Below are 23,238 nucleotides of genomic sequence, written 5' to 3' on the forward strand. Positions count from 1 at the left end.
TATATATATATATAACTATTGTTACGTACACTATCTAAATGTCACATTCGAAGCTCTTGTGTGTTTTCTTCATTTCTATCTGGGCATGGTTGCTCGCCTCCCAGTTCGTGTTCTAGAAATAGGCTGCACCACTCGTATTTCGCATTTCAACTGTCACTAAGCATTGATGCGCAAGAAATAATGAAAGAATGGGTGATGGATGTACCTTGTCAGGTTTGTTTTCTCCTGTCACACAAAGGACCATTGCTCAAGACAGCAAGTTGTTGTAATTTGTTTTATTTCAAAAACAAGCAGATCCGGTCTCCTATATATTCCTGGAAAAGGTACGTTCGCCATTGGTGAGGCCCTTAAGCCGTATTGAAGCTCAAGGATGAACTATTTCGCACTCTTCATGCTCTGCCTTATCGCGTATGCATCAGCGCAAAAGACGAAAAGAAAGGTAAGCTTTCAAAACCGTAATTTCTGTTTAAACGTTTACTGGCATATCGCAGCGATGTGGCTACTACCTAAATGCTAAGGCGTTTACGTTTAGGCAAATGTATTTGATTTTCATTTTTATTCCTCATTTTTTCCGTTCATACCGGTCATCAGCAAGAACGTGCAAGTACTGCTCTGGTGTATCTTAAACACAACTGTTCATCATGTGGACGTTAGGGCGCAGCCCCTGCTTTCGGAAGACGAAATAACAATATCACGAGCTCGCTTTTATATAGCTTCCGATGGGTGTAAAAGAGTGCCAGTATAGCGAAACAATCGAAAAACGGAGAGAACAGAGTAAAAGAAAGCTTTCTACCGGCACTGGCTGAAGAGGTGGCAAGCCCTGCAGTGATCCACAAGTCGCTCACCTGCATTATTTTATACCTTTCGCATGTTCCCTAAGCGGGTCGTTGTGGATCACTGCAGGGCTTGCACCGATTGCGTTGCACGGTTCCGCGAAGCGAGGATTTTGGGTAGAGGCAAACATCAGACATCGCGTGAAACATTGGAAGCCTTCTACATCAAGAAAGCGGGTCCTAACTGTTTTAGTGATACATCTGTTTTTCTTTATAAGGCTGAGCTGAAGTTTCTATCACGCCTACTTTGATAAAACTATGTACTCCATGTTACCTTGTACGCATGCGCGGTGTTTTGGAAGGCTATATGTGTCGAGTGCATTCACCCTCATTAAACAGTTGAAGTAGCGCCCGTGGTGTTGTCGTCCTTCTTGTGTGTGTTGTGTTTTTTGGCGCAAAATCTTTTCGGTATGCAAAATCACCAACAAGCCCAGCAGTTAACGCTTCTAAAGTACATTTCTCTATCACTTGATTGATAGTGTGAATACGGTCTATTGTTGAGTAGCCTTTACGGAATCCTGCCTGGTCCTTTGGTTGACAGAAGTCTAAGGTGTTCCTGAATCTATTTGCGATTATTTTAGTAAATACTTTGTAGGCAACGGACAGTAAGCTGATCGGCCTATAATTTTTCAAGTCTTTGGTGTCCCCTTTCTTATGGATTAGGATTATGTTAGCGTTCTTCCAAGATTCCGGTACGCTCGAGGTTATGAGGCATTGCGTATACAGGGTGGCCAGTTTCTCTAGAACAATCTGACCACATCCTTCAACAAATCTGCTGTTACCTGATCCGCCCCAGCTGCCTTCCCCCTTTGCATAGCTCCTAAGGCTTTCTTTACTTCTTCTGGCGTTACCTGTGGGATTTCGAATTCCTCTAGGCTATTCTCTTTTGCACTATCGTCGTAAATGCCACTGGTACTGTATAAATCTCTAAGAACCCCTCAGCCACTTGAACTATCTCATCCATATTGGTAATGATATTGCCGGCTTTGTCTCTTAACGCACACATCTGATTCTTGCCTATTCCCAGTTTCTTCTTCACTGTTTTTAGGCTTCCTCCGTTCCTGAGAACCTGTTCAATTCTATCCATATTATAGTTCCTGATGTCCGCAGTCTTACGCTTGTTGATCAGCTTAGAAAATTCTGCCAGTTCTATTCTAGCTGTAGGGTTAGAGACTTTCGCACATTGGCGTTTCTTGATCAGATCTTTCGTCTCCTGCGATAGCTTACTAGTGTCCTGTCTAACGGCGTTACCACCGACTTCTATTGCGCACTCCTTAATGATGCCCATGAGATTGTCGTTCATTGCTTCAACACTAAGGTCCTGTTCCTGAGTTAAAGACGAATATCTGTTCTGTAGCTTGATCCGCAATTCCTCTAGTTTCGCTCTTACCGCTAACTCATTGATTGGCTTCTTGTGTACCAGTTGCTTCCGTTCCCTCCTCAAGTCTAGGCTAATTCGAGTTCTTACCATCCTATGGTCACTGCAGCGTACCTTCACGAGCACGTCTACATCTTGTATAATGCCAGGGTTCGCGCAGAGTATGAAAACCATTTCATTTCTAGTCTCACCATTCGGGCTCCTCCACGTCCACTTTCGGCTAACCCGCTTGCGGATAAAGGTATTCATTATCCGCATATTATTCTGTTCTGCAAACTCTACTAATAACTCTCCTCTGCTATTCCTAGAGCCTATGCCATATTCCCCCACTGACTTGTCTCCAGCCTGCTTCTTGCCTACCCTGGTATTGAAGTCGCCCATCTGTATAGTGTATTTTGTTTTGACTTTACCCATCGCCAATTCCACGTCTTCATAAAAGCTTTCGACTTCCTGGTCATCACGACTGCATGTAGGTGCATAGACTTGTACCACCTTCAATTTGTACCTCTTATTAAGTTTCACAACAAGACCTGCCACCCTCTCGTTAGTGGTATAGAATTCCTGTATGTTACCAGCTATTTCCTTATTAATCAGGAATCCGACTCCTAGTTCTCGTCTCTCCGCTAAGTCCCGGTAGCACAGTACGTGCCCGTTTTTTAGCACTGTATATGCTTCTTTTGTCCTCCTAACCTCACTGAGCCCTATTATACCCATTTACTACCCTCTAATTGCTCCAATAACACTGCTAGACTCGCCTCACTAGATAACGTTCTAACGTTAAACGTTGCCAGGTTCAGACTCCAATGGCGGCCTGTCCGGAGCCAGGTATTCTTAGCACCCTCTGCAGCGTCACAGATCTCACCGCGGCCGTGGTCAGTTGCTTCCCGGCTGCTGGGGAGTGAGGGCCGGGGTTTGATTGTTGTATTCATATAGGAGGTTGTGGCCAGGTACTGCACAAGGGTGGCTAATCCTGCTCTGGTGAGAGAGTGCGTTACCGGTTTTGGTCACCAGGATAAGGCCGCACTGCAGGCCTGTTTGTGCAATTTTCTCAACACACGGTTTTCTTTTTTTGTATTTTCTGGTGGAGAATAGCGTGGCACCGGGATTTGAACCATGGTCATCTTGCACGGGAGGCGGATATTCTAACGTCCCCGCTGGAGTTAAATTTAAAAAAATTAAATTATGGCGTTTTACGTGACAAAACCACTTTCTGATTATGAGGCACGCCGTAGTGGAGGACTCCGGAAATTTCAACCACCTGGGGTTCTTTATCGTGCACCCAATTCTAAGTAAACGGGTGTTTTCGCATTTCGTCCCCGTCGAAATGCGGCCGCCGTTGCGGGGATTCGATCCCGCGACCTCGTGCTAAGCAGTCTAACACCATAGCCACTGAGCAACCACGGCGGGTCCCGCAGGAGGTGTACGCCTCATTTCACCTACAGTGGTGCACTATTTGATCAGTCAAGGTGGACGAATATGAGCTCGATTATACCACACGGATGGCACTCGGCTAGCGAACCTGGTATTTCTGACCTGCATATGTGTGGCCATATATCATTGACCATATCTCTCTCTCTCTCTCTCTCTCTATACATATATATATATATATATATATATATATATATATATATATATATATATAATGATACATATCTAATTGACCATATCTACATCTCTCTCTCTCTATATATATATATAAATATATATATATATATATATATATATATATATATATATATATATTTAAGGCGCGTTCCCGTACAGTGATGAAATAAAGGAACAGACATTAAAAAGAAAAAAAATTGGGGGGAAAAAGGGACATAAGAGGTGATTTGAATGCGTGACCCTTGGATGTTGCCCGGAAAGATAGCTCAGGCGGTTATTTCGTCAGGCCCCAGGTTAATTTCAAGCGCCATAGCTCCTGCTCGGAGCCTCATACTTACGTGGAAAGGTACTGATGTCGTCCGCGATAGTTGATAGTGGTTGGAAAGCATACTTTCTTGGAAAAATGGCCGTCTGAGGAGAAGAGCGAACTCGAGCGGCTTTAGAGACTAGGGAAATTGCCTTAAAGTATTTAGACTTGAGAGAAAGCTTCGTTAACAAACTATAACACGGCAATCAGCACTCGAATACGACGAGAGAAATTATTGAGACGTGGAAAACTCCCTTGAAATGAATATGGTTTGCGAGACAAATGCTTCTAAGCATTGAACCTCTTAAAAGATGAGGGGGAATATGCGCTCACCGGGAGGGCATCATCCGCACGAGACCACCACCAGGCACCTTACTGAGACGGGGACTCTGCGGCCGGAACAAAGCCTCCCTTCTCCGCCGGCCAAGAGGGGAAAACGCGCTTTCAGTTCGCTCAAGGTTGCGCGGGCCTAGTGTAACTCTAGCGTCTAGGAAAAGCTTAAACAGGTGCGAGGGTGGCACGCATAGCGTGGGAAGCTAGCCGCCAGAATAGCTATCTCAGGGACTGCTGCTGACGAGGGCGAAATACCTTCGTGCAATTATAATAACCCTAATAGGACTATTTTCGAAAAAAAGGAAACGGCCCAGAGGGCTATACTACGAGAGCTATGACTGATAATTTTCTATATATATACATATATTCATCTCATCTAAGGGATCGCATGCACGCGCTGTTGCTTTGTTTCTGCGTGTAGTAGTTAAAAGAGCCAGTTTAAGGGTGGAGAAGAAGGAAGGAAAGGAAAGCAAAATAGCAGCGCCGTGGTTTTAAAGCGCAACCATGGTAGAGAAACGGAATGCGATATAAGCGTGCGTGGCCATGATACGCACATGCCAAACTGCCTTAAAATATTTAGACTTGAGGGAAAGCTTCGTTAACAAACGATAACACAGCAGTCAACACTCAAATTTAATTAGAACCCTAATATTAAGTGTAAAAATTCATCTCATCTATGGGATCTAATGCGCGTGCTGTTGCTTTGTCTCTGCGTGTAGTAGTTAAGAAAGCCAGTTTAAGGGCGGAGACGAAGGTAGGAAAGGAAAGCAAAATTGCAGCGCCGTGGTATTAAAGCGCAACCATGGTAGAGAAACGGAAGGCGATATAAGCGTGCGTGGTCATGATACGCACACGACAAACTGCCTTAAAATATTTAAACTTGAGAGAAAGCTTCGCTAACAAACGATAGCACAGCAATGAGCACTCGAATATGATTATGAACCTAATAATAACTGTAAATATTCATCTCATCTGTGGGATCTAATGCGCGCGCTTTTGCTTTGTCTCTGCGTGTAGTAGTTAAGAGAGCCAGTTTAAAGGCGGAGAAGAAGGAAGGAAGCGAAAGCAAAATTGCAACGCCGTGGTTTTAAAGCGCAACCGTGGTAGATCGCCTTCATGTAATTCGGATTCCAAAATTATAACAAGCATCTTAACGGTGAGCTCTGCTATATCTCTCATCTTCAGATAATTTAATGCTCTCCATATGACATATGGAGAAGCACAAGGACAAATTCAAGACGACAAAGACTGCCAAACTTCGCCTGCCACCACGACCGTTCTCTCTTCGATTGGGCAGTCTAATTCCTGCGAGCCCTGAATTATGGAAGCTGTCTTACCCGCTGTGGTTGCTCAGTGGCTATGGTGTTAGGCTGCTGAGAACGAGGTCGCGGGATTGAATCCCGGCCATGGCCGCCACATTTCGGTGGGGCCGAAATGCAAAAACACCTGTATACGTAGATTTAGGTGCACGTAAATCAAACCCTGGTGGTCGAAATTTCCAGAGTCCCCCCACTACGGTGTGCCTCATAATCAGAAAGTGGTTTTGGCAAGTAAAACCCCAGAATTTAATTTTTTATGGGAGCGGTCTTGACCTAGCTTTCGGCTTCAGTTCCTTCAAACGACTTCTTAGATTGTTTTTAGATATCAAGGACCTCGGGAGTAATCACATTCTCAGGTATATTATCATCAGAAGGATGTCCAGGTCCCTCTCACACAACACCGCTCGATTAATTGACTAGAGTGATTTTACCTATGCCATGTAAGATGCTTGCCGACATGGTTTGTCCCCTGGATTAGAGGAAACACTTACGTGTGCAATGCGAGACGTCACGCTCACGTTTTGTTTAAGCATACGTGTTTGGAGATAGAGTTAAAGCGCCTTAGTTACCCTGCAGTCGTGCAGAGCGAAAATAGCAGCGAAAGAAATCCATCCATGATCTTATGAAAAACAGGCAAACATAAAAGAATTCATGGTCGCATTGATAGATTAGCATCTCGATACTGCAAAATATTTTCCACGTCACTAGACCTCTGGAAGCTGTTATATATGATGTCATCTAGTAAAAGCGCAGGGACATAGTTCCCCGTGACAGCGCGTGGTTGGCTATCTGGCAGCGCGTGCTCTTCTTCTTCTTGAGATAGAACACGTCTGAGAGACCTTTAAACGTGTTCGTATGTGACTCCTCGTCTGGACATCTCGCTCTTCCTTCCTGGCTACAACATGTTGTCAGAAGAACAGGTTCTACCAACGGACATCGGCTCCTAGACCTCCTCCGTGCGAAGGATAATGCCAGCAACGAAACACCGGTGAGCTGCTCCCTATACGCACATCTCGGTACTCAAGCAACACGACCACTTAACATTCGAGGCCATGGTGTCATTCCTAATTTTACCGCCGGACGCCTTCAACTTCTCGTCGCCGAACGAGCGGCCGAAGTGCAACCATAGATTTGAACGTTTCCGAACCTCTTCACGGTTGTACATAAAGCTTGAGAAGCATCAAATAGACGCGCTACTCTACATCATGGGCAGGTCAGCAGAGGAAATCTACGCCACTTTTGCTCTCTCTGAAGAGAACTCCAAGAAATTCGACGCAGCGTGGAGCAGTTCGACAACCACTTTACCCCGCGACACAACGTAATCTTTGAGCGAGCCAGATTCAACACCAGAGTGCAACAAGACGGTGAGTCGGCCGAAGATTTCCTTACAGCGCTGCACACACTTCCGAAAGGCTGCGAGTTCGTGCGCGACTGCCTCGTATTTGGGTTAAAAGATAAGCAGCCATCCGTCAGGCTGCAGCTCGACGCAGACCTCACTCTACAGAGTACGTCCGCCAGACCCAGAGAGTCTGTCAGCAACAAGTCCAGCTATGCCAGGATGTGGCATGTGTGAATAAAGTTGTGTCCGGTCCCCAATCCAGTTGGGTTACTTCAACACAGAACAAAAGTGGCAGCTATTCACGGGGAGCAAAAAAGCCATCTTCATCCTCTGGTAAAACAGCATGCAGAAACACACCGTAGTTGCGCTGAAGAGCGTCACCCTCGTACTTTGTGTCCAGCACGCTCGGAAGTCTGCAGAATTGCAGGAAAAAGGGTCATTATGCCTCCGTATGCATGCCGCGGCGCATCGATTGTGTCGAAACGCAACATGTCAATATAGAAGTAGGATTCCTCGGAGTAATCAAGACGTCGGATGCTGGAACGTGGGAGGCAACAGCCTTGGTTGAAGGTCAGCCACCAGATTTCAGCATTGACACTGGCGCCGACGAAACAGTTCTCCCTAAGCAAGTATTCCGGACCCTCAAGGACAGGCCTTTCTCTCAGTTTCTCTTCGCCCGCTACACGAACCAGATGCAAAGGTTCGTCCAGCTGCACGAGTGGCACAACTCAAGCTCATCTACAGCGATTGTACGACTACTCAGGACGTCTAGGTCTTAGATGAGGTCCGCATTCCATTGCTAGGCAAGCCAGTCATCAGGGAACTCCGGATCTTGACATTTCTAAATGGCGTCAGCATTGTTGTGGCGTCAGCATTGTTGTCTGTCACATGGACGACATCCTTATCTGGGAATCGAATGAGCATGAGCACAATGATTACTCAGAAATGTGCTGCAGCTACTCGTGAAGGCTGGAGTGACCGAATAAGACCAAATGCGTGTTTAATGTCCGGCGCCTCACGTTCCTTGGACGCTGGCTAGATGAAGATGGAATGCGACCCGACGAAAAGTTGAAACCATTCTTAAAATGGAGAGCCCAAGAAACATGACAGAGCTGCAGAGAATTCACAGAATGGCAACCTACCTCGCCGGATTCGTTTCCAATCTCTCTGAATTCCTGCAGCCACACAATATTTTGCTGTCAAAGAAGCAAGAGTTTGCTTGGGATGCTCCACAAAAGCAGCCGTTCGACAGATGGAAGTCGGTGCTCTCGTCTCGCTCTGTCCTTAGAGTTTGCGATCCATCAAGGCAAACGATCGTCACTGGAGATGCATCGTACTTCGGACTTGGTGCATTAATCCAGCAGAAGCAAACGATTGGAAGTTTTCTGTGATCGCTTATGCTCCACGATTACTCTCAGAGACCGAGAAGCGTTACGCTGAAATTCAGAAAGAGGCTCTTGCTTTAATCTGGGCATGTGACAAGTTCGGCGATTATCTTGTCGGCAAGCTGTTCAAGCAGGAGACGGACAATGAGCCGTTGGTTCCTATCTTCACTTCGAAGAGCCTTGACGACCTGACGCCCAGATTAGAGAGGCTAAAAATGAGAATGATGCGATACCAGTGCGAGATTGCATACGTTCCAGGCAAAGACCTTCTAGCCGCAGACACTCTTTCCAGAGCGCCTCTTCAATAAATAGAAGACACAGAGCACAAAGAAAACGTGGAAGCATTTCTATGCAGTTTGAAAACATTTTTTTTTTCCCATAAGGAGTACTGCCTTCAATTATTAAAGGCATCCCAACAAAGAGACTGCTGCATGTTTATGCACAACTTCGCAGATGGAGCAAGAAAAAACAGTGGCCTTCCAGGCGAGATTTACCAGTGGTCCTAAAGCCCTTCTACGAGTATCGACACCAGCTCACTCTGGAGAACGATTTACTCCTCTACGCTGCTCGAGTTGTCGTCCCTGCCTGTTGCCAAAACGAAGTTCTACGACCGTTACATGAAGGACACTTCGGCATAACAACGACACTTGCTCGAACCAGAGATTGTGTCTGAGGGCCCACAATACGAGCTAATGTCACGTCCCTGGTGAAGGAAGGTCAGCAATGCTTCGAAACCACAAGTAACAGCAAAATTCCGCTAAATGGTTCCGAATTCCCAGAAAGACTTTGGTAACGCATTGTAATGGACTCGTTTTGCTATAAGAGCAAGTGGTGGTTGATAGCAACACAATATTATTCAAGATACCCTGAACCGGTTCGGCTCGAGAAGCTTACGTCCGCAGCTGTAGTTCAACTGCTGCAAGTGATTTTTGCCCGCCAAGGAATTCCTGAGGAAGTGGTTTCCGACAACGGCCCGCAGTTTTCATCGACTGAGTTTTCATTCTTTGCTCAGGACTACGCCTTCAACCAGATTACCTCTAGCCCTCACTATCTTCAGAGCAATGGACTTCCTGAGGCTACAGTAAAAATCATCAAGACTTCCATGACAAAGACGAAAGACCCTTACTTGATGCTTCTAGCTTACAGGTCTACTGCTCTGAAGAACAGGTATAGCCCTGCGGAACTACTGATGGGTTGTCGGCTAAGAGCCAAGCTTCCTCTTAGTTCCACCAAGCTGACACCCCAACTGCAGAATCAAGAGAGCCTTCGGAAGTTCGAAGAACAGTTCCGGAAACGTGAAAGGAAAGACTTCGACAGACCTCACGGAGTCCGCAACAGGCCGGAGCTATTCTACGGAGACGACGTCTGGTTGACAGACTTCTGGTGCAAAGCGACAGTACAAGCTCCATAGCCTCAGTCCTACTGGGTTAACACCGACACCGGTGTTCTACGCAGGAACAGGACCTAGCTAGTTCGCTATTCCCCTGCAAAACAAACGTAGAAAGTGTTTGTATCAGTGACGGTGTAGTAGAGATAGCAGAGATGCATACTGGAAGTGGGAGGCGCGGAAGCCGCCTGCTGTCACGAACGTTGAGGAGGTCTGTTGAGGAGGTGCTGTATATGCTGCCATCTAGTGAGAGCAGGGAGACATAGTTCGCCGTGTCTGCGGGTGGTCGGCGCTCTGGCAGCGCGTGCTCTTCTTCTCTCGATAGAACACGTCTAGGAGACCATTAAACCTTTGTGTAGGTGACTCCTGGTCTGGCCGTCTCGCCCTTTCTCCCTGGCTAGAACAGAAGCCATTTTCCCACATCAGGATAACCATGCGTGGCCTGCATTCCCTCCATGAACAACGTTTCCCATTAAAACCGCTAGCGCTCTTCCAGAAGCGGCTGGATCTTGAGGCTGCAAAGAAATTGTGCAAGGATTTCTGGCCAAGTAACCAGTCCAGGCTCTTTTGACCCCAGTGACATCACTGTTTCGCGTGACTGCCGCATGAATCTTCCTTTTATAGCGGAGTAAATTAGGCTGGCTCTCACTCTAGCAGACGTTCGTCATCCCCGAAACCAGACGGAATATTACACCTGTCCTTCTGCAACCGGAGTGAGGGTGCCCGTATAGAACAGCTGGATATCTACAAGGCTTCTTGGCAAGATGGCGTGATTCCCTAAGAACGGAAGACAAGGCACTTGGTCCCTCTGCTTAAGCACGGCAAGTCTACGCTTGAAGTAACCTCACACCACCTAATAGCGGTGGCCAACTGCGTGGGAAAGATACAAGAAAACCTGGAGCACTACACGTTTCTAAATTGCATGGCAGGCTTGCGTTTAGGTCTTTCATCATTATAGAGTATTGTTCATCTGGCTACGTATGCCCAACATCAAAAGTCAAGCAAAAGATTATCTGCACCTTTGTTCTTAGATGTCAAGAGGGTATACGATAACCCATCTCAAGTAGCTATTCCCAATGCTCTTGAGATTGCCGGCCTTTCGTGTCCAGCTTGTAGTTGGATTTCTAGTTGCGTATTTATGACGTCATTCTTTGTGTGTACCATCGATGGCCAAACCACACGACAATACATCTACTGAGGCGTTATTGAACGCCTACTAAGCCCTCCCCCCCCCCCCCCCCCAATTAAACCTCACATTTATTAGTCTCGTTTAGGATCTGTCAACAGCCATCAAGATAACCATGGACGCAGACGACAAATGCGCATGGAGTTGAGGTTTGACACATCCACAGCCACGTGCAAGACTTCAAATGTTGCTACTCTGACAGCTTTATAGCTCGGCACCCTATGTTTTGAAATCTTATCAGGCAATGTGCGCTGGTGGCATTCACTCGCCAACAAATGACACCCTATGTCATCTCTATAAGTGGTCAGATCATATGGCAAAACGAAGCCATTGATTCCGTCATGACATTTAGCTCCACCTGCAGCGCAGCTCACTATGCCAGGAATAGGAAAAAATCTGAGCTCTCATAGCCTTCTCTTAAGCAACTAATTCTGCTCCTGTTGCACGAGAGTTATCCCGACCGTGTGCATATTTTTACAGATGGCTCGGCAACTCTCCAGGGCTCCTCCATTGTTCCGTGGTTTTCGCAGCGATAGCCACCACCACCAGTTTCAGCACGTGCTACACAACGACATCAACGGCTGCGCAGCTTGCGGTTCTTCGCGTTGCGTTTCGTCTCGTCAGCCAAGAACATACTCCATATTCAGTGACTCGAAGGCACCACTGCCGTATTTGTTATCAGCCTTGGGGGGCGGACTACACGAACACATGGTGTTTGTTGTTAGAGAAATAATCCGTACTTTGGCTGAGAAAGGACTTCCAAGTAGCTGCGGCGTCATGGATAACGAGCACACTGATAACGCAGCTCGGTCCGCTCTTCAAGGCGACAAAGGGGAGTCAATATCATTGTCAAGGACAGATGCCACTAGAAAACTTCGAATGCTCAACCGTAATGTCAAGTTATCCATGTGGATCACATGAAGTTTTCAAAGCAATCGGCTGCACCACCAAGATTTTTCTCGCCGCCTTCGCATCCCAACTGGACTCTGCCGACGCGAAGCTGCCCTTCTTCCTCGAATATGGTTAGGAGTGGCCTTTATGAAGCCTTTTGCTTTCAGAATCGGATGGGCCGACAAGCTCTCGTCTGATGACTCTTGGTAGCGAGGTAACTTTTCAGCAATTTCTCTGTGACTGTCCTCGCTACAATTTATGAGATGATCGCTCGCAATCGCGATAATACGCTTTGTCCAAAGACCTTTAACAGATGAAATCATTTTAGAATACCAGCATCACAAGCCACCGAAACGGAGGCCGAAGAGGGCTATTTTGCAAGTTTTTGAGGACAGCAGACTTGGAGAAGCGCCTTTACCCTGAACCGATGTTATAATGCTCAAAGTGCTACTGCGCAGTACGGTGACTGGATACGGTGACAGTAACCGACTGTGATTGCGCATCTGTGCTCGCTTTCTGTGTCTATCGCTATTTTGCTGTCAGTTTACCACCTCTCCTTTCTCTCCCAAGAGTGGGAAGCAAACTGGGTATTCCCTCTCGTTAACCTACCTGCTTTTCACCTTTCTTCTATCTCTCTCTCTCTCTCTCAAGCGAAAACCAGGTGAAAACTGTATGAATCATCATCGTTATTCCGAGTTTCCCGCTGCAAATGTGCTATTGTGTCAGTTCTACAAAGCTAGGTGAAATGATCTCGCGATCTCTCACTAATATCAGGTATCTAATTCTCGCCCAAATTTCACGGTCCAGAACTGAGCTAAAGTGGCTAATATGCTAGAACTTTGTGCTTGAATTTGACAGCACAACAACGAATTCTGTTGTAGCTCTGATGGTCAAAGCTGCAACTGTGTGTCATCTAAACTTGAAAGCCAGAAAATCTGCGCAAAGATGCCGCAAACACTGATCATCCGGCAGCCGCCGTCATCGTAACACATTCTCCAAGTACTAGATGAACGCCACTGACTTCTGCACTCAAAATATAAGATAAGTTCATTGCATTGGGGGCAATATTTTCAATACAAAGCATTCAGCTTGAACGTTTGATTACAAATGAGTTACGAACCCAACTTCTTTGACTGAAATCCGAGGACGGTAGAATCTGTCTCGGATTGCACGACTAATTTCGACAAAAAACCTTAGCGTTACAATCCCGTATAGGCCGATAAACGAGGAGCATCGTGCATTTGGTAGCCTATAACGCTTAAAGCTATGGCGCCAAATCTGCATGCAGGGCTTATTTCAAGCATGTAACATAACGCTCACAAATTTTTTTCTATACTACATAAAAATTTCCAAAACAAGTCTTGAAAAAAATTTGCCCACTTGGCATGTTTAGTAAGTGAACGAAAATATATGCTTTGCTTTCACAAGCTTAATGGTGTATTTTGTTTCACAGACGCTCGGTAATCTGATTCAGCCGAATAATTTCAATGTCATTTTCTGCAGTATTACACACCCCATACATTGCAAACTAGGAAATGTTCATTGTTATGATGGTGTGAGATGAAGCCACAGATGTACACACGTGGGGCACTTTTAGCCACAGCTTCCAGGAAACATAACACATTTACAAGCCCTTTCTGTACCCTTGATCAAAACTGTATCGTTTTACATGTGAGATAGCGTAAATGATCCGTTATTATCTGCCAGTGTCATATCACGGTGATTTTACAGGTAAATCGGTACAAGGCTTCGCGGTGCTGCCTGCTTTGTCGTATATCTCAAAGATAAAGAAAAACAATTTTGTCTTCTTTTGTTTTTTTTTAGAGAGAGCTTTCGCCATTCAATGCCTGGAGTTGTGCTTTTTAGATTGTTGTCTTCGCAGATTCAGCGCTGCTTTAATTGCAAGTGCTAAAAACAAACATCGAACACAAATGAGTGCGTGATGTATGATGTTACAAGCTTGAAAGGAGCATCGATTCAGGCATAGTTTCTTTCGAAAAAACCGGCAGTTGGACGAACTGGTAATTTTTCATTATATTTAACTGGGATACATATGTATCATGTTTTACAAAAGTCAACGGGAGTCAGCGCTTGTTTTTTAACATCCCACATCCCTCATTTTTTGTGGGGTGAAAGTTTAACAATAATTCGGTTTCGAGAAGCCCATCTTGATAGCATAAAGCTAGGCAGACACTTCGTTATCGGTTGCTTGATACTCATTCTGTGTTGCTATCATAGCCACATAAGGCAGAGGCACATAATATGCGCTCGCCGTAGGCATAAAATAAATGGTCCGTTTTATGTATCCTAGAAATTTTTGTGAGGTCCCACGACAGTGCGGAGAGCGCTTTGCAATACTGCCACGAATGATCTTGTGGAACGTTCAACAAATGACCGTACAGATACGTTTTAGGTCCCTTGTAGGGCACACACACCGCTCGCTTGAAGTTGCTGACGGTTGACGCCGCAGACATTATCGCCGTAATACTGCTATACATACTATAGAAGCTTAGGATAGTAGCGGTAAGGGTGCATTGGGGGAATTCTACTTGTCAACTAACTAACACGTCTACTCGGATTGTTCAGATGCATTCTGGTGGAGGAAATGAGCCAACGGTCTTCCATGGTGAATTTACGGATTATATGCTCAAAGTGCAGCACCACTGCCGCATGCGCCACAATTCTTACAGGAGACTCCATGGAGTTCCGGATCTCAAACATAGCGATGAGGTAAGTTAGCCACTTCGAAGAGATATTCAAAATATTAAGACAACACGAAGGACTTGCAAATCCTCGTGGTAAGAATCTTAACCGGTACTGCATAGAGCCGCAGACAAAGCATGAACAAGGCTTTGGCATTTGAGTAAACAAGTATTAATTGTCTAGAAGAGCGAAGAAAACAATACAAGTGATTATTCGGCTTATAGTGACCCTATTTTGCCGCTCAGGTATATTGTTAGAGCGAAACGTGCGTTGAAATATGAAGAAAACGATAGCTGCCAAGGGTTACCATAATCTTTCCGCAGCAGGCGCTGCACCTCAGGTTCGCTTGGTCACCACATAACACATCATGTCCTTGGGCGTGCCTGCTTAACAGTAAGCTGTCTTCAGCAGCGGCGTCATTTTTGGCGTTTTGGTACGAACCATGGTTTGTCTGAGCCAATTACGGTTAGGCAAGTTTCTCTCCTCCAAATTCCTCCTCCCTCCCGTTCGTAGCAATTGCTACAAATAAAACCCACACGGGTTCCTCGAAGGAAAGCCTCAGAGTTAAAGAAAAATTTCGTCCTGGTCCGGGACTCGAACCCGGGACTACCGCCTTTCCGGGGCAACCGCTCTACAATCTGAGCTAACCAGGCGGCTAGCAGACGGCAGGGCGAAGTCGAATTTGTGGACAACACTAAGCAATGGCAAGAGTTTGACGTAGTAGTTCTGCGGAAACCCGCACGATGGAGAGAAGTAATGGATAAAGGGAAACTCAGACATGCACCCGTTCGTGGCAATGGCTACAAAGGAAACCCATGCGGGTTCCTCCTCCTTCACCTTGCGGGTTTCTGCAGACCTACTACGTGCGGCAAGTTGTTTTTCATCCAATTTCATTTCCATTAGGTTAACGTTTCTTTATTTCCTTTATTGAGCACAAGTAATTTCCCCTATGTTGTCCTTGAAGTCAGTGTTTGTTGGCTTCTCATGATATGACTAAAAGAATTCGGGCCTCTCTGTTAACTTCCTTTCTTCTCCCTAGCCTTCTCGAACATAGATCCGTGATTCATATCAGTACTTTGACAGCGCTGTTACATCGCTGTGGCAAGAACGGTGACAAAAGCGGCCCCAGGGCGCGGCCGAGAGTATCGCATAGGTAAAGGCAGGATAAAAATAATTTCTCATTTTATTTTACAGATCTGCGGAAACGCTGAATATTCAGTGAGGTGAATTTTGCGAACCGTATATAGGTTTTCAAAGTGCCACGCTCACATCCCAATGAGACCCTTTTTCGCCATTTTTTTTTTCAGCTGAGTAACTACGCCCAAGCGTGGGCTGAACGGCTAGCCGAAACGGGACAGTTCAAGCATAGGAGCAAATCGCCGTACGGAGAAAATATCTATATGTCCTACAACAGTGACCCCAACTTCCAAGTTAACGGTGAGCCACAGACATTCAAATATCGTCCTATTGTATACAATATGATGAAGGCCGAGCTATGTTCAAATAACTGTCAAGTACCGCATTAGCGGTAGTTAGAACTGCTTGCAATGCATGCATATTATTTATTGTGTCCAATATGGTAAGTTGTTTCAGGGAGTTTATCAGAGTGTTCCTAGTGTTTTCGAAATTTGTTGAGCCAGCATCCACATATTCCTCTACTATCCAGTTCAATGATTGCTTTTGATTATGGTATCGTGCCTAGATATGATCCCATTGATAATGTGCGCTTATTGTATACGGAAGTACGGGAGCTGATGCATTTCTCATTAGTTAACGGCTGTTCTATAAGAAAGCGTTTAATTCTTCCTTGCTTTCCCTTGGTTTAAGGTGAAAAAGCGAGGAGTCCTCACTCAATGCCTCAATTTTTCAAAGGGCAATGTTTGGTATCGCCATTGTGAAAACTTGTGGAAGGCATGTAAACCTGTCAGCCTTCTGTCATGTAGTGTATCTGCATGAGAATTACTTGTAATATTAAAAGTTAATATTGGTAAGTCATTCGGTGAAAATAGGCTGGAAGGAAATAATATTTTCCGCTGATATCTAGTTCCCTTGAGAGATAATGTATCTTACCGAGGTCAAGCTGTATAGCATTGCAGCTATGCAAGCTTATTTGGCCGCAGTACATTTAGGACTTTGCACGCATTACGCAATTGCCGGGCATGGCCGCTTTTATCGTGAAATACCATGCCCGCACCTATGCACAGTGTATGAGAAGCGAATTTAAAATCACGACATGAATGCTAAAGACAAAAGACAGATATGAATACAGTGTTATCATGTGCCAATATAAACATTTTAGAAAGCATAGGTGTAAGATGACAGCACTGCAACATCAGGTTAACGTTATAAGCCAAAAACTGTAATAGATACTTAGAGAGAGAATTTATTTGAAAAAAGGCAGAGAGGTCGGCCTGAGCTAGGGTGCTCTAGCCTGCTACTCGGCACGAGGAGAGGTGGGAACGAGCACGTAAAGACTGCGTGAGGAGTGATGATGACACAGAAAAACCATGAGGAACATTCAAGGCAAGTTCAGCATTCACCTGGTTATCACTAAAATCCAAAACAAAATTTGGAGGACGCTTAAGCTTCTCCTTTAAGAGTGGAGCGCGACAGCGTTCAACGATCCCAGCGGCTTTTCACGCTTCCCGGCAACTGCAGCATATGTTACCGGTAATATTTACGGGGAAACGCTCGCGGCGAACTCTATGCAGGAAGGCGGGCTTTCTGGTCTAAACGCGGCCTCTTGCGATGCGGCGGAGGAAAGCGCCATCTGGAAGTGTTTCAAGGAAGAGGGCGCGACGCTCCGTGGACTCTGCGATACTTTTTTTTTTTCAGAAATCAGAAAATCAGTTTATTCAAACGGCTAATCAGAAATACATGTGAATCATCTGGGCCCTTAGCCTTCTCGGCTAGACTTGGGCCCATGCAGGAAGTGCGAAAAAATAATTATAGCGAGACAACTCAGTATTTTACACAGGATTCACGTAACAGCAGTTATACGACAGTTATACACAAAGGCAGGCGAAATGCTCAAGAAATTATACAATAGTTCCGAGGACAACATAAAAAATAAAAAAGTAAAAAAATAATAAAAAATAAAAGGAAGAATGCATCAAAGAGAAAACACAGACTTATAGAGGAGTCGAATATTGCTGGCTTCGGAAAATTTTTTTTATATCGGCGACTGAGAATTGACCTACTTTTAAGTTAGCAGGCAGCTGGTTCCAAATTTTAGCAGTGGCATAGGCGATAGTTCTTTTACCATACACATTATTAACAGCTGGAAGGTTAAATCGACAACTGAAAAAATTTCTAGTTGGACGGGATGGATATACAAAAACAGATGATGATAGTGGGATGTTATGGTTTAGTATATGTATAACCACACAAGCTAGTTTGAAATCCCGCATAGCAAAGAAAGGTGTAATGTCTAAGTGACGAAATAGCGGAGCGGATCTATCTGTGTGTTTACTATGTGTTATTATTCGAAGTGCTCTTTTTTGTAAAATTACTATTTGATTGAAGTACGTGTTATACGTAAGTCCCCAGGACTCCACGCAGTAGGTCATATTGTTTTGAAAAAAGCAATAATACAAAATTTTTAATGTGCGAAGCGGGAAGAACTTTCTAGCTTTTATTAGGATAAAGCAAGCCCGTCTCAATTTACTGCTTACTCGAATTATGTGAGTATTAAAATTGAAAGCTGAATCTAGGGTTATACCAAGATATACCTGTTGATCGACTCGTTCCAGGGGGTTTGCGCCTATTCGTAACTCATTTAAGCTATATGAATTTTTATATGGACTAGAGAACACAATGTATTTAGTCTTTGAGGTGTGTATTGTTAATTTATTTTGTAAAAACCCCTGGCACATCTGAGAAAGATCACTATTAGCGTGCCTTTCGAGCATATTAGGGTCATGACTAGAGAAGACAAGGGCTGTGTCATCAGCATACATAATAGTTTGGGCATAATTCAAAGCATCTGGCAGGTCATTTATGTACAAGGAAAAGAGTAATGGTCCCAATACCGAGCCCTGAGGCACGCCATAAAGGATGGAATGAACACTTGATACGGATTTGTCGATTTTAACAGATTGCTTGCGACCAGAAAGATAGCTTTCGAGAAACTGCTTCGCTTGACCTCTGAATCCAGACCGATGTAGTTTTGATAGTAGTATATCATGGTTCACAGTGTCAAACGCCTTTTTAATATCAACAAAAATGCCAACTACATACTCTTTGTTATTTAATCCTTTGTTAATAAATTCACTTAAACATTGTACAGCCGTGGAAGTAGATCTGTTTTTCCTAAAACCATGCTGGTTATCTACTAGTACGTTATACTTATCTAGAAAATGGGTAAAACGTTTCATCAATAACTTCTCAAATACTGTGTTAAGGGCACTAAGTATTGATATTGATCGGTAGTTCTGGATGTCATCCTTACTACCGGACTTGTATATTGGTGTGACTTGCGCTATTTTAAATGCGACTGGATATGTGGTCATGTAGAAGGATGCATTAAATAATTTTTCTAAATGCCCGCTCAGTTCCTCGATGTGCTGTTTAATGACGAGTAAGGGTATCTTATGTTTACCTGGTGTTCTTCCTCCAGTCATTGTTTTTACGGTAGAAATGATGTCATCCTGAGTAATGTCATCAAAAACAAACGAATTTAGTACAGGAGCTGGGAGCTCGGGGGCTTCGTGCATACTTAGTTATTTCGCAAGAGTTGGACCTATATTACAAAAGTATTGATTGAAGTCTTCCGCAAGGCTTTCTGTGGTTCTAGTAGGTGGGATAATTTCTGGCAATATATGATCCTTCTCTCGAAGTGTAATGACCGAGTTTATTATTTTCCACATTTTACGCGGGGCATGTTGGTTGCTTTCTATAAGAGTTGTATGATAGTGCTTTTTGGATTTTCTAAGTAAGGCCAGAGCTTTATTTCTAAGTATTTTATATTGTATACGATAGTATTCATTATCTTTGAACTGCTTGTGCTTTCTATACCATTTATCTTTAGCTTGTATAGCAGCTAAGACCTCAGTCGTTACCCAAGGACATATTGGGTCAGAATAATAAGATTTTGCGTTAACAATTGTTTCTGTAAAGCAAGATGAGATAACATTAATAAGGTGGTCGAATTCTTTGTTATTATTCTCACTGTTCTCAACATTGATCACTAGAGTGCGTATACGGTAACTTAACAGGCTGTGATCAATAGTTGTTTTCACGCGTTTCTTAATTTCTTTTTTGAGAGGAGAACACGATGCTAGAAGAAACACTGGAAAATGGTCCGAAATATCAGCATCAATAACGCCAGAGCAAGACAGTGACGTTTCGAAATTGCATAGGATATGGTCTATGAGCGTCGCTGTGGAGGGGGTGACTCGAGTTGGTTGTGTTATTTGATTAAGGAACCCGTAAGACTCAATCAGGTTCACGTATGGTGCGCAATTGTCATTAAGAGTGTCGATATTAATATCTCCACATATTATTGCAGGATTATTCATAGAAGCGAGATGTTCTAGAGCAGGTTCAAAGGCATCCAGAAAAAGACTAATGTGCTTACGCGCCACTGTGCGCAAATGGCGGACGCCGTCTCCGTGTGTGCAGTGTAGACACGCTACAATAGGGGTCTGAGTTTTCGCGTAACAGCCTCATGGTTTCTCGTACATTGAAATTACAATCCGAGAGCTATCATGTCTGTAGGTTGTGATTACGTCATAGTTTACGATATTTTCATGTATTTTGCTTCAGAAATTTAATTAGTTCAGTGAATTCCTTGCGTCAGATGAACGGCCTAGGTATGTGTGGTTTGACAATCTTTTCGCCGGAACAACGCCCGACGCCTAACGCGTCGCGGCACGGCGGAAGCCAAGGCCGCATATTCTGCGACACAGGAATCTTAACGCTATCGCGTGAAGACTCATTTAGATGTTACTCAAATATCTACACTTTCCCTAAGGCAATCCTGCTTGGGACCAAATGAATGAGCGAGACGTCCAGATTAAAAAAAACGACAAGAACTGCAATAATATGAGCGCAAACCAAAGTTGCCCAAAGTTGTCCAACACAAAAGAAAAGCCATTCGCGAGCCACAATCCTGGAGTATTTCATAAAATCACAAGAGCGTGAAGTTTAGATACGTCGAACGAATAGGTACGTGAAACTTCACACATGAAATTGGGCTCCAGCACGAGCTTTATTGATTTTCCTTCGAGAAACAGTCATCCGTCGCGTTTACTTTTGCGATCCTACAGCCTGCAGCATAATGTGTGAGTGTTAATGTATCTGCCCAACACGGAGTTAACCTAAAGAATTTAGGCTTGCGTTGCTTTTCGGGAATCAGATTACGTGCTGGTTGTTACGAACCGTAGTGAATTAACTTCCTTCGTGGGCTCGTTTTTGTTCCTTGCTTATAATATGCTTGTTGTTAAGCATTAATCTCGCTTCAACGGAGGGTCTTCTAGGTGGTCTATAGTAGAGACCTCATGATATGTATGTGCTTGCTGTGCAGTGAAATATCTTTCGAAACTATAGTTTCATCTGAACCACCTCGAACACCTCTGCTGCATATCGTCGATGCTTGCAGCAGTGCATACTATAGGGAGCATTTTCACAGTTAACATCAGTAAGACATTACACCGCCTGATGTTACCACCTAGACAGTTTCCTCTGAGAGGTAGCAAGGGAGAATAGGAGCTCAAACCCAGTATATTTTTTTTACAGCGAACGTAGTATACTTCTACCATCCCAGAAACTTTTCGTGTCGTTGGCGCGGTAAGCAGAAAACTCCCCATACATGATGCCGGGCCGACTCACAGAGGTGGTGAAACAGGCGTTAAGCACTGCCTATACGTGGGCCGATCCCGAAGATAGTGCGATACGGGCACGAACCGTGGCAGAGGTGAAGCCGGCGCTAACACACCAAATACGTGGGCCGCTGTCGAAGATAGTGCGATGCCGGGCCGACCCACGGTGGAGGTGCTGTTCGCCATTAAGGGGCCCACATACAGAGCTTCGCTGGTAATCCTTCTTCACAAAGTGGAAGGGCACTGAGGCTTTTTTTTTGTGATGCAGAAAACAGGTTAATGACGAGGCTTACAGCACCTTGGAGTCTTCAGTCTGGTTCCGTGAAAAAGGAATATTTTTGTAACTAATAATAAACTGAGGCCTTCGCTTCCACTGATTTTTTTTTTACTTTGTCTACATTGGAACTTTTTCTGTGCGCAGGAAGTGCTCCCGTAGATTCATGGTACAGCGAGATCAAGTATCATAATTACGACAGCGACAATTTCAACCCAAGAACAGGCCACTTCACTCAAGTCATTGGAAGAACAGCCGCTGGCTGGGAACTGGCGTCGCTAAGTCACGAGACGGGAAAGTGTTCGTTGTGTCCAACTACAAGCCCCGAGGAAACATTATGGGTCAGTTCCGATCGAACTGCCCAAGGCCAAAATACGGTGGCGGAATGGATCAAAGCAAAGGTAGTGGAGTCGAAGTGTAAAGACTTAGGAAGTGCCGAGGTGGGCAGGGGGAGTTATGGGATGCTGGTTGTACAGAATACTGATCCTGTGGCAACTGGTGCTTTGACCCTGTATCTTTTTTTGCAGCACACAATAAAGATGTATACTCTTCACACGAACGAATATCTGTCTTTTCAATGCATTTGGCAACATCGAACCCTCACTCTTTTAACACCGCTACTATATTCCCGAGTAGGGTTGTGTTCAAATTTTAATCATGAATGACAATATAGGTACCGCGATTAGATTCAAGGGTGACTTATTTTCCCGAGAAGAAGAAAGACTAGGTCCAAAAAGCTGCATTCAAACAGCTTAGTGTGGCCAGTCTGTTTACAAAATGGCAGCAGGCAGCAAAAAAGGTGGTACAATTTCTATAGAGTACAGCAAGAAGAGAGACACAAGGGCTCTCTTCTTACTAGGCGAGCCCAGAAACTTGGGCAAACTGCCTTGAGGAGCGGGCATCCAGTGTCACCCTGGAGGCGATAGACACAACAAAGGCATCTCCTTGCCGAATAAATGGCGACTTTCTTTTTACCACGACAAAACACTATAACAAAAGAATATACGTCCAGGAAAGGATTCTTGCATAATCAAACTTCTTCATAACACAAAGCACATGTTTCTAGTTGATGGCGACGCAAATGATGTACTCGAATTCTAGAAGATTTGGATAGAACTTTGACAATAAAACCAAACTGCTATCTGAATATGTGCCAACCATGCTGTATTTTCAGGCGCAGCATCTAAATTTCAGGCAATCTAATTACTCCACGGTATGCAATTTACCCGCCATGGTTGCTTCTCGGCTAGGTCCTTGCTTTGCTAAGCACGAGGTCGCGGGATCGATTCCCGGCCATGGCGGCCGCATTTCGATGCCAGTGAAATGCAAGAACACCACTGTGCTCCGCATTGGCAGCACGTTAAGGAAACCTAGGTGGCCAAAATTATTCGGGAGTCCCCCACTATGCCATGCCTCATAAACACATCATGGTTTAGAGTTATAACGATGTTTTTAGGATCACTGAGCTTAAAAGATT

The 23,238-nt window shown here is 44.6% G+C and overlaps 1 protein-coding gene across 1 annotated transcript in view; it reads left to right on the forward strand.

Annotated features, from left to right (window-relative positions):
* Positions 1-318: 318 nt before the first annotated feature.
* Positions 319-23,238, forward strand: part of LOC139055699 (uncharacterized) — a 40,980-nt gene continuing 18,060 nt past the window's right edge. Inside the window, exons 1-4 of the mRNA XM_070533232.1 lie at positions 319-439; positions 14,550-14,693; positions 15,974-16,103; positions 21,909-22,201. Coding sequence (XP_070389333.1) covers positions 371-439; positions 14,550-14,693; positions 15,974-16,103; positions 21,909-22,201 — 636 coding nt within the window. The 5' untranslated portion in view covers positions 319-370. The remainder of the gene's footprint in view (positions 440-14,549; positions 14,694-15,973; positions 16,104-21,908; positions 22,202-23,238) is intronic.

The sequence above is a fragment of the Dermacentor albipictus genome, chromosome 2, assembly GCF_038994185.2.
Source record: "Dermacentor albipictus isolate Rhodes 1998 colony chromosome 2, USDA_Dalb.pri_finalv2, whole genome shotgun sequence".
NCBI classification, from domain to species: domain Eukaryota; kingdom Metazoa; phylum Arthropoda; class Arachnida; order Ixodida; family Ixodidae; genus Dermacentor; species Dermacentor albipictus.